At 45.4% G+C, this 12387-nt stretch overlaps 1 protein-coding gene across 1 annotated transcript in view; it reads right to left on the bottom strand.

Moving 5' to 3' along the window:
- LOC309559326 (TRPM8 channel-associated factor homolog) overlaps window positions 1-12387 on the bottom strand; it is a 75869-nt gene that overhangs the window by 24232 nt on the left and 39250 nt on the right. Inside the window, exon 5 of the mRNA XM_082262555.1 lies at window positions 11479-11692. Coding sequence (XP_082118681.1) covers window positions 11479-11692 — 214 coding nt within the window. The remainder of the gene's footprint in view (window positions 1-11478; window positions 11693-12387) is intronic.

Below are 12387 nucleotides of genomic sequence, written 5' to 3'. Positions count from 1 at the left end.
CTCCACAAATCCAGCGCAGTGCAGTCAGTGCAAAACTGCTAGAAAAAAAGCTAGACTGTGGAATGGATTGGAGTGGAGTGGACACTAGTACTATACTACTACATAGAGATGGCCTTGCGGTTCGTTGCAAATTTTGCTTGTTCGCTACCCGCCAAATTTTCGGACACATGGCGTTGTTCGTGGTGGCCATATTTGTTTACATTGAGGAGAACTTTGACCCGTGACACAGCCGTCAGGTGGAACGGGACAGCCAATTGAAACATTCCAGCACATGGACAGTCCCCCTACCCTATAAATAGACCCGATCTGGCGGCCATTTCACATTCCGCTTTCTGCCAGTGTAGGGAGAGGTCTGCTGTGCTCATCAGGGAGAGTTTGCTAGACACATATAACGCTGTGAAGATCCACAAAAGTCCTTTTCAGGGCTGGTATTTCGGTATAGGCCTTCTACAGTCTCTTTTCAGGTTAGGGAGAGGTATCCTGTGGTTGCTTTAGGGGCAGTTAGAGATCGGCTGCAGTCACAAATCGCTCTGTTAATGTCCACAAAAGTCCTTTTGAGGGTTAGTATTTCGGAATAGGTCTAGTATCTTTAGAGCTTAGGGGAAGGTATCCTGTGGTTGCTGTAGGGGCAGTTAGAGATCGGCTGCAGTCACACACAAATCGCTTTTTAAATGTCCACAAAAGTCATTTAAAATGCTCCAATGTTGTTTTAGGGTCTATTACAGTCTCTTTACTATAGGGCTAGGTATCCTGTGGTTGCTGTAGGGGCAGTTAGAGATCGGCTGCAGTCACACAGAAATTGCTCTGTTAATGTCCACAAAAGTCATGTAAAGGGCTGCAAATTTTTTGGTATTGCTGTGCAGTGAACTAAAAAGGTGGTGGGGGGGTGGGGGATGGGGGTAATCCACAGTATAATATCCACAGTATAATCCACAGTATAATATACTTTGTAGAAAGCATATTATAGTGGATTAGTACTATTATTGTGCACTGTGAAACACTGTGACAGGTGTGGTGGTGAGACTGAGCGTTACTGCAGCAACACTACACACAGTGACAAAAGCACTTATAATGTATTATAACTGGTGTGATAGACCAATCCCCCCCCCCCCCCCATGCCACATATTGAAGTGTGGTGTTATCTAAGTAAACTTTTTCAAGTGTATTTGTGTCACGCAACAATATTGCCTAGTTTGACACATACTGAAGTGGGGTGTTATTTAACAGTATAATTTTCTAAGAGTGTATTTTAGTCTTGCAAAAATTTGGCCTCTCGCTGTGTAAACAGTGCTACACACAGTGCCAAACTCACTGGCCAATTTTTTGAACAACTGGTGTGATAAACCAGTGGCCCCCCAATACCACAAGTGGGGTGTTATCTGAGTATACTTTCATAAGTGTATTTGTGTCCTGCAACAATATTGCCTCCTCTGCTGAGTTAAGTTTGGTACACACAATGCCAAACTCAATGGCCAATTTTTTGAACAACTGGTGTGATAAACCAGTGGCCCCCCAATACCACATATTGAAGTGGGGTGTTATCTGTGTATACCTTTACAAGTGTATTTGTGTCCTGCAACAATATTGCCTCTTTTGCTGTGTTAACTCTGATACAAACAGTGCCAAACTCACTGGCCAATTTTTTGAACAACTGGTGTGATAGACCAGTGGCCCCCCAATAGCACATATTGAAGCAGGGTGTTATTTAACAGTATACTTTTCTAAGATTGTATTTTAGTCCTGCAAAAATTTGGCCTCTTTTGCTGTGTTAACTCTGCTACACACATTGACAACAGATATTGGCAAATTATTTGTAGAACTGGTGTGATAAACCTGTGGACCCCCAATACCACAGATTGAAGCGTGGTGTTATCTACACAGACACATGGTCTAGCAAACATGGGCAGGGAAGGTATATCACTTTTACTGCCCACTGGGTGAACCTTCTGACGGCCATTAAGCATGCAACCCGTGGCACCTGTGTAGATTTAGTTGTACCGCCACGGATTGCAAGCAGGCCTGCCTCTTCTTCTCCTCCTCCTCCATCCTCCTTCTCCTCCTCGGCTGACTCCTCCTCTTCCGCTGCTACCGTCTCTTCTCCTGCGCCACCAAAGATCCCCAGAACCTATTCCACATGCCAGGTGAGACGTTGCCATGCTGTGCTGTGTCTGTTGTGCCTGGAAGCCAAGAGCTACACTGGTCCCCCACTCCTTTCAGCTTTGCGTTCATAGGCAGATCAGTGGCTGACACCGCTGAATTTGTGGTGTGCGACAACAGTGCCAGTCTGCTGAGCGCACTGAAACAGGGCAAAATAACACATGTGCCATGCATGGCACACGTCCTGAACTTGGTGGTGCAGCGATTCGTTGCCAAATACCCTGGGGTCCAGGACATCTTGCGGCAGGCCAGGAAAATCTCGGGCCATTTCTGAAGATCTTACACAGCCATGGCTCGCCTTGCTGACATTCATCGGCAACACAACCTGTCCCTCAGGGTCTTATTTGTGACTGCCCGATGTGATGGAACTCAACGTTGCATATGCTCGATAGGCTGCTCCAGCAGAAACGTGCAGTTAATGACTGCCTGTTCAAACTCCGCGGCAGGACAGGTTCTGGGGAGCTTGGGTTTTTTTCACCTCACCAGTGGCTGCTCATGCGAGACGCAGGCAGACTTCTGCGGCCATTCGATGAGATCACCAAACTGGTAAGTCACGGCCAGGCGGAGATGTATAGTAACTAAGTAGAACTACTTCCCTACTGTACATAAGTACCGAAGGGCGGTATCTGTACTTTCCTGGAGTAGAATTTTTTTCTCCTACTTCTACATACTTCTACTCCGATATTTTTTTTTTGTGCTACATAGTTACTCGTTACAATTATAAAAATTACCACTGCCAGAACAGTAGATGGCAGGTTTCATGAAGCTCAAAACATGTGTATTATCAGCGCATACGAAAATAAAAGCTACTGTATGAATAAATAAAAGCTGCATTTGAAATAATAAAAAACAATATGATGTTCAAACTTTTGACTTCTTTCTTTAATAACTACATAACACAGTACTTGTACTTTTACTTTCAGTACTTGAGTAGCAATTTTTTTTTCAAAACTACTGGTACTTTTACTTTCAGTACTTGAGTAGCAAAATTTTAAAAAAAAACTACTTGCAATACTTAAGTACAAAAAATGTTGAATACTTTAGTACTTCTACTCAAGTCACTTTTTGATCGAGCACTTCCACTTCTACTCAAGTCACTTTTTGATCGAGCACTTGTACTTTTACTCAAGTATGGGTTTCAAGTACTTTATACAACTCTGCGGCCAGGGCGCCATAAGTGACATCATACCTTACGCCTTCTTTCTGGAGCGTGCATTTTGTTGTGTCATTGATCAAACCGTCGAGGAGCAGGAAGATGAAGAAGTCGCAATGTTGGATGAATTCCCAGAGGGTGCTACTCCATCTGAGACAAATCAACAGCAGGAGTCTGAAGAGGAGTCAGAGGAGGAGGATGGTGCTGGGGGGGATGAGGAGGAGCAAGAAGAGCATGCTTTAAACCTTTCTATGATCCCTGGTGTTTTCCGTGGATGGGGGGAGGAGAACGAGGACGACATTATCCTGGATGATGAGCTGGAAGCAGGCCACTATACCGCTTCCAGTTTAGTGGGAATGGAGGCCTACATGCTGCAGCGTTTTAAGGGGGACCCCCATATAAAACGCATAAAGGCCAAGGACCATGTACTGGGTGGCAACGTACTTAGACCCCCGGTACAAACACAAAATGGTGGAAATGTTACCACAATCACAGAGGGCGGTCAGAATGCAGCACTTCCAGTCCTTGCTGCGGGAAATGCTGCATTCTGCTTTTCTGTGCGCTGGCAGAGGAATTTCTAGTCACAGAGAGACAGTTGTGGGTAGCAATCCAACAGCATCTGCAAGAAGAGGGCGGTTGGAAGATGTCTTGGTCACTTCAGATATGAGATCTTTCTTTCAGCCGAACCCTTGACAGCTGACATCAGGATCCAGCATGAGAGAACGCCTAGACCGTCAGGTTTCCGACTACATCGGGTTAACGGCCGATGTGGACGCTCTGAGGAGGCTTGACCTCTGGCCAGAGCTTGCACAATTTGCAATGGAAATGTTGGCTTGCCCCCCCATCCAGTGTCCTGTCCGAAAGGACGTTCAGCGCAGCAGGAGGGATCATGACTGATAAGCGCACTCGCCTAGCTCATGACAGTGTAGACTACCTCACATTTATAAAAATGAATGAGGCATGGATCTCTGAGGAATTCAACACATGTGACCAGTAGACCAGGTTTCATCGAAATTCCTCCACCCACAACAATTCCTGGTCCTTGGCTTTGCTACATACAGCGGCATAAAAGGCATTTCATGTCCATTGAATGGCAAATTTTTGGGGCTTTTCAGGGCCGACAATTATTTTTTCTGTGAATGCCTAATGTACCTCCAGCCACCAAATACTAAGTTCTTTGCTGTTAGTTCAAACCATGTGAGCTAATTTTTGCAGCCTATACAGGCCGACACTTACGGTTCTGTGTACTGTGAACACCTACCATACCTTTACCCATCAAAAACTAAGTTTTTTGCTGTCAGTTCAAACCATGTGAGCTAATTTTTGCAGCCTATACAGGCCAACACTTACTTCTGTATACTGTGTGTATGCCTAATGTACCTTCAGCCACAGAATACTACGTACTTAGCTGTCAGGTAAACCCATGTGGGCTAATGTTTGGGGCCTGGAATGGGCGACACTTACTTCTGTATCCTGTGAATGCCTAATGCACCTTCAGCCACAGAATACTACATTCTTAGCTGTCAGGTAAACCCAGGTGGGCTATTTTTTGGTGCATTTTATGGCCGACACTTACTTCTGTTACCTTTGAATGCCTAATGTACCTTCAGCCACAGAATACTACATTCTTAGCGGTCAGGTAAATGCATGTGGGTTCATTTTTGGGGCCTGGAATTGCCGACACTTACTTCTTTATCCTGTGAATGCCTAATTTTTCAGACTGGAAATGAAAAACAATGGGTCTGTAAAGGTTCCGCCAAATTGTGGAATGGATGCGGACCCATTTTACAGATGTGTGAATGGACCCTATATGTATTAGACAATGTATTTACCGGCTGCTGTCAGTTCTGGCTGATTTATGAAAAAAAAATATATATTTTTTGCTGTAAAAAAAAAAATAAAAAAATTTAGGGCAACTTTTTCAATTGCAATACTTCTGTTATGACATTGTCCAGGTGCTGGGACTATTTGTGCACAGCTAGTATGTCTTTTGTGGCTGCAAATATGACCTAAAGGTTTTTAAATTTCGCATGCCATTAAAGTCAATGGGGCCAGCCGCAAACTCGCGGTCTTTTGAGAAAATTTGCGGCTGGCGTTCACGAACCGCCCCGGCTGATGTTCGTCCATCACCACTGTTAAACCCATGTGGGCTAATTTTTGGGGCCTGTACAGGTCGACACTTACTTCTGTATACTGTGTGAATGCCTAATGTACCTTCAGCCACAGAATACTATGTACTTAGCTGTCTGGTATACCCATGTGGGCTAATTTTTGGGGTCTATACAGGCCGACACTTCTGTATCCTGTGAACGCCTACTGTACCTCCAGCCGTCAAATCCACTATGTTCTTTGCTGTCAGTTAAACCCATGTGGGCTAATTTTTGGGGCCTATACAGGCCGACACTTCTGTATCCTGTGAACGCCTACTGTACCTCCAGCTGTAAAATACACTATGTTCTTTGCTGTCAGTTATACCCATGTGGGCTAATTTTTGGGGCCTATACAGGCCAACACTTACTTCTGTATACTGTGTGAATGCCTAATGTACCTTCAGCCACAGAATACTACAGGTCTGCCAGGTTCCGCCAAATTGTGGAATGGATGCGGTCCCATTTTACAGATGTGTGAATGGACCCTATATGTATTAGACATGTATTTACCGATATTTAATCAGTTGATTTATTAAAAAAAATATATATATTTTTTGCTGTAAAAAAAAAAAAAATTAGGGCAACTTTTTTCAATTGCAATACTTCTGTTATGACATTGTCCATGTGCTGGGACTATTTGTGCACAGCTAGTACTTCTTTTGTGGCTGCAAATATGACCTAAAGGTTTTTAAAGTTCGCCTCCCATTAAAGTCAATGGGGCCCGCCGCAAACTCGCGGTTCGCGGACTTTTGAGAAAATTCGCGGCTGACGTTCGCGAACCGCCACGGCCGATGTTCCTCCATCACTACTAGTCATTTCGTTGGAGGACACCTAAACACCATTCATGGACCGAGGTAATGGGGCTACAATTAGTTTAATTATAGACACTGCACTGTCCTGCTCCCTGCTTAATTGCATTTTGGGGATATCTACAATGACCGTTCATTTTCTTTTTCTCTTTTTTACGATTAATATCCCTTTCCCCCTTTCTTATTTTTTTCTATTTCTTTCTATTTTTTTATTTTTTATTGTTACGGATACTCAGCTTCATCAGCCAGCTGGCGTGTAGATTAGCCCTGTACAATCTTAAAGGCTACTGCTTTACTGTTGCCATATATCTTCGGCCATCATTTAAATGTGGGGGGAGGGGGACAGTTCTGGTTCCCACATTGGTCACCCCTTTTAGAGTATGACATTTATGTCTTATATCCTATTGTGATGTTGGTGTTTTCCAGATACAGGCAACAAGGAGAAAGTAAGTGAACAGTACACAAAATTGACAAATATACAAGGCGTCAAGTCTTCAAGAAAAGTAACATGAGGACAAAGCGTAGCATGTCAATCAAAATGTGCATAAACAGAAGCAGACATGGCTATACATCAAGGCAATGGAGGCAGGATACACAATGTGTTAGGACAAGATATTAATAATCGTAGGGGTTGATAGGCGAGCGGAGTAGAAACCACACAGCCAGCCAGCTAAGGGATAAGTATCAGGAATTATCTACCACAGCGGTACAAGCAGAAGGTAAAGGTTAGCCAGTTTGATCGAGTACTTTAAAGTAGTAGTAGATCGCCAAGGAGCAGTGTATCGAGAGTTTGGGAGGGCCAGACTTTGGTATAGCCCGCGAGATGCGCTATGAGCCCAAGAGTGAGTCGCAGAAGAGAGAGGAAAGCAGGCCCGGATTAGCTTATCGGGAGCACCGGGACTCCGGGCCGGTCGGTGCCAGGGCCGTTCTGATTGATGTTAATAATTCACAGCATAGTCTTTTAAGGCTGGTGGGATGGAATTCATATGTCCTGGGGAGGCGGAGCTGGAGCGCAGAAGGCTGGAGGAAGCTGGAGGAGCGGAATTCATTATGGTGGGGAGTCGGGAGGCGGAGTTCCGATCAGTTGCCTTAGATTGGAAAATGGCGTCGCCCGGCGCCAACATGTCACTGCTCATGCACCGCCGCAGCTCAGGAAAGGCTGTACACGTTCGGCTATTCATGGGAATAGCCGAACGCATACGAGCTTTCCCGAGCGGCGGTGGCGCATGTGTAATGACATGTTGGCACTGGGCAGCGCCATTTTTAAATCTATGGCACCTCTGGAACAGGTAAGTGAGACTCCTCCACAGCCGCACTACCTGCCATTATCCGGGGCTGCAGGCATACTACAAGAGATGCAGTGCTGCGGGCATGGTACACCTGTGCAATGCCCACAACACTGCATCTCCTGTAGTATGCCCGCAGCCCTGCATTCTTCGGTACAATGTCTGCATCCCTGAATTCTCCTGTACCATGTCTGCAGCCCTGCATTCTCCTGTACCATGCCCGCAGCCCTGAATTCTCCTGTACAATGCCCGTAGCCCTGCATTCTCCTGGACAATGCTGGCAGCCCTGCATTCTCCTGTACAATGCCCACAGCCCTGCATTCTCCTGTACCATGCCTGCAGCCCTGCCTTCTCCTGTACCATGTCCGCAGCCCTGCATTCTCCTGTACCATATCCGCCACCCTGCATTCTCCTGTACCATGCCCGCAGCCCCGCATTCTCCTGTACCATGTCCACCACCCTGCATTCTCCTGTACCATGCCCGCAGCCCTGCATTCTCCTGTACCATGTCCGCCACCCTGCATTCTCCTGTACCATGCCCGCAGCCCTGCATTCTCCTGTACCATGCCCGCAGCCCTGCATTCTCCTGTACCATGTCCGCAGCCATTGCAAACTTATATTCTGAGGTTTTAATTACATTATTTTAATATAGTCAGTCGTGAACTAAAGTGGGCCGGTCTAAGGTATGAAACTCCAGGGCTGAAGATGAGTCCCACTCTGGCCCTGGAGGAAGAGAGAAGAAGAAAGAATAAGAAAGAAGAAGGGTCGCAGTGGAGGGAGATAGGGAAAAAGAGGAAAGGTAGAGAGGAAAGAAAAGACAGGGGAGAGTAGAGGAAAACGTGCCGTAGGATATGGGGGGGGGGGGTTAAAAAAGGGGTGATGTAAAAAAAAAAAAAGAGGGGGGGGGGATTAGGAAGGGGGAAGGAATGGGGCAGGCAGAATAGGGATGCAGTCCCCTTTCCTCCCCCAACCGCACAGCGAGCAGGAGCGCACAGGCCCCCAAAAAGCCAAAAGGCATTACGGGAGGGTCTGAAGTTCAAGCATTAGGAGACATTACAGTTTTGTAAGTGTCGGATTCTTTGAAGCGAATCCAATTGAACCCCGTTGCAATAAAGTCAGAAAAATCATTGCGAGATATGCTAATCAGTTCCTCCATGCCTTTGATATGGTTTAGTCTACGGAACCATTCCCGCAGAGATGGAATCGATTTCGATCTCCAATGGCACAGCACACAGAGTTTTACTGCGTTCAGCATGTGTATAGTCAAGGTCTTCTTGTAAGCACATCGCGGGACAGGGGAATAGTGAAGGAGAAAGCTTTCCGGTGAGAAGCTTAGGTCACTGGAGGTGACATCCTTTATGTTTTTATAGACCAAGGACCAGAAGGGTTGTAATGCAGAGCAGGTCCACCAGATATGCAGCATGGTTCTGGTAGCGGTGTCGCACCTCCAGCACACATCGGGTACCTCCGGACAAAACTGATGAATTCTGATGAATTCTATCAGGCGTCCTATACCAACGTGAGAGGATTTTAAAGCCATTTTCTTGAGCGGTCACGTTCATTGAAGCTTGATGTACGGATCGGCAAATGCCTTCCCATGCTTTTTCAGAGAGAGAAAGGTTCAGGTCTCTCAACCAGGCCATGGCGAAGGACGAAGAGGATACCGGAAGGGGTTAAAGTATCAGGCCGTAAAGTTCGGATATCATGTGGCGTTGGGGTTGAGCACGCTCGCACATAGTTTCCAAACTGGTACGAGGTCTCGTCCAGGAAGAGGGGGACCTCGAGGCAGTGAGGAAGTGGAGGATTTGAAAGAATGTCCATAAGGGCAGCTTGTGAGGGCGTAGCATCTGGTTTAATGTAGTAGGGTTTTTACGGCATACGGTTGGCTCCCGATTTCATATATGGATGTGTATTTATATTTACACAGTGATATATACTTATATATATTTTTCCCTTCTAGTGGCTGGTACTTTACTCATTATGAGATGAATGGTCTTTGAGCTAGTTTTGTCCCACCTGTACCCATGCTTATGAATCAAGAAAATAAGTAAGGCTCTTTATTCCTACTACTACGGCCTATCCTGGGGCATGTGAGTGTTATTTGTAAGAATTGCTCTGCACGGTGGCTTTATCTTATTTTTCCCTGTAAGGATATTTTACCACATACTATTTAATCACTACTACCTTATGTGTCCCCACTTCCACTCCCTACCCAATACATGCCAGCTCCCATCACGATCTCTGGCACAGCGAGTTTTACTCTTATGGGATTTCTATCAATATTTGATTTTTAATCATTTGCACTGTGTATTTATGCTGATTCTGTTTATTCATGTAGAATGTTCTGATGAGCTCCTGAAAAAGCGACACATTGTGAAACATGTCGAGCTAGAACCTATATCCAATTTTCTGCTTAGCCTTATCCGCAGTGCTCACCACTGGGAGAACCTGACTACCAAGGTCTTCCAGGGATAGACACATGCGATCTGGTTATGTAATGTATCTTCATTTTATATGACTTTTAATTGTGATGTCATGTGTAATTTTGTTGTGAAAGATTGTATTAACGTGCCTTATTATATTTCATAATATATTTCAGCTCATGCCCACTTATCAATGGAATGTGATCCCTTGCAATTACATAGTAACGAGCCAGACTAAGACTCATTCATACACCCTGGACATCAGACAGCTGTATTTTGCATATAGATGACAAGACGTTGACATGTTAAACACCTTTCCATTCATTTATTTGGACACTTGACAGTTGGATATTTTGCATATAGACGGCAAGACGTTGACATGTTAAACACCTTTTCATGCATTCATTCAGACACTTAACGAGTTAAGGCTTCGCATAAAAAGATTACTGACAACACCTAAACACAATTCACAATTGCTTACATTAACACATGACAGCTGAACACAGACGGAGCGGCTCTCCCACAAACACAATCTCCAACACACGACACCCCACACTTACACAGGTGTATAGGGAACACAAGGACCTTTTCATCTACTGTTTCTGTGAGATATGTTCTATTGTTAAATTGACCGATAAATTGTAACCAGTTTAAAGCAGTTTTTCCCGCTCAAAACTTCCCTTAAATATGAGCGAAACTTGCAATAAAATCAGATGTGTCTACACCTTGCTTCAGTGCTCTGTGTCCTCGCATCTCCCAGCTGGAGAGAGGGAATTCACTATCCAGGGGGGTTAGCAACTGAAGGGCCGTATATCATCTTGTAAATTGCCTCCTGACAAGATTTGAGCTAACATATTGTATACCTAATACATCTTGTGATATTTTTGACTATTGGTGCCTGAAAAGTCTATGTTATTTTAGTTTCTATCCAATCTCAATGATTGGACGTGGCACAGTTTACCATGATATACACACTCGTGGCACCACCCTATGGTAGTGTACGCATTTTGGGAGCCAATGGAGCCTGGCTGTGTCTCAGCCAATCAGGAGGGAGAGTCCCAGACAGCCAAGGAACTCGTGGACATCGCTGGAGAGAGATGGGGCTCAGGTAAGTATTAGGGGGTGCTGGGGAGGCTGCTACACCCTGAAGACTTTTATCTTATCATTGGAATGCATTAAGATAAAAAAAACCTTCTGACTTTAAAATTCCTTCAATTTACCTTTAAATGTAATAGAGCACATGGCATACTGACAACGTTGCTGCTAACTGTAAGGCAGCAGCTTAGCATTGTCAGTCTGGAACAGGAAGCGCTGTTCCTGGCAGGATCTCTGGAATAGAAACTTTGCAACAGATTTATAAAATAAGCTTTTGTTTAGGTAAACTGTTTACAGTCAGACATGATGACAAACATGCTGAAAAATGAATCCAACATCAGATTTATTACCAAATTTAAATGCAAAGATCAAAAACGTAAAATTTCTTGAATGTAATATACTTACCATGTTTGAAGTATGGAGCCAGCACAGCATCCTTTATGGATATTTGTATTTTCCCGAGATTGCATCTTCTAGGAACAAGGATGTAGATAAGGCCACCAAACAGTGTGGTAACTGGTAATATGACTTTGTCTACAGTATATTTCTGCACCACCACCGGGGCGCGTCTTATTTCAGCATGGTGACTGAGATTATCTGTATGACATCCAATTTGTACCTAAAAAGAAAAAACAAGCACAAGGTGTATCCAAATGCAAGAACAAAAGCCTAATTGAACTTTCCAATCAGCAGGGAGCATATGCTTTGCTGATTGTAAAACAATAGATCTGTCTCAGTGGGCAGCAAGCAGGGGAGGACTGGGCCAGGGGGCAGGGGGGCAATTGCCCCCTGGGCTGCTCTGATGCCCTGTAAAAAGGCTGCACCGCTTCTGCTACAGACATGCCTAAAGGGTTCCTGGTGAAGAGAAGCCCCAACCAAGCTGTCCCAGCTCCCCCCAACTGTCCCCTGCTGGCCAGGTCGGGAATCGGGATTCAGCCGGTGAGTAGAGAGTACCGGGAGTGGAGCTTCAGCCCGGAATGAGGGTGAGGAGGAGCCTGGGAAGAGGGAGAGTGGGAGTGGGGCCGAGTCGGTGCACTATGGGCCTCTGGTTTGTTCTTGCCCCCTGGGCTGAAAGTTGCCAGCCTGCCCCTGGCAGCAAGGGCATGTTGGACCTTTGCAGAGATACCACTGTTTCCACACACAGGGACAGCACAAGCATAGGGCTGCTTAGGCAGCCGCCTTAGGGCACCAGGATGGGGGAGCAGAAAAATATTAAAATCCCAAGCCTTTTGCTGAGGGTTTGGATTTTTTGAATACCTGCCTTCCGCTCCCTATTGCTGCTCCCCCCCCCCTCCTACCAGGCGCAGCATGGAA

Source organism: Pelophylax lessonae (assembly GCF_965119305.1).
Source record: "Pelophylax lessonae genome assembly, chromosome: 7".
NCBI lineage: Eukaryota > Metazoa > Chordata > Amphibia > Anura > Ranidae > Pelophylax > Pelophylax lessonae.
Note: the sequence above shows the minus strand (reverse complement) of the source record. Positions and strands in the feature narration are given on the sequence as shown.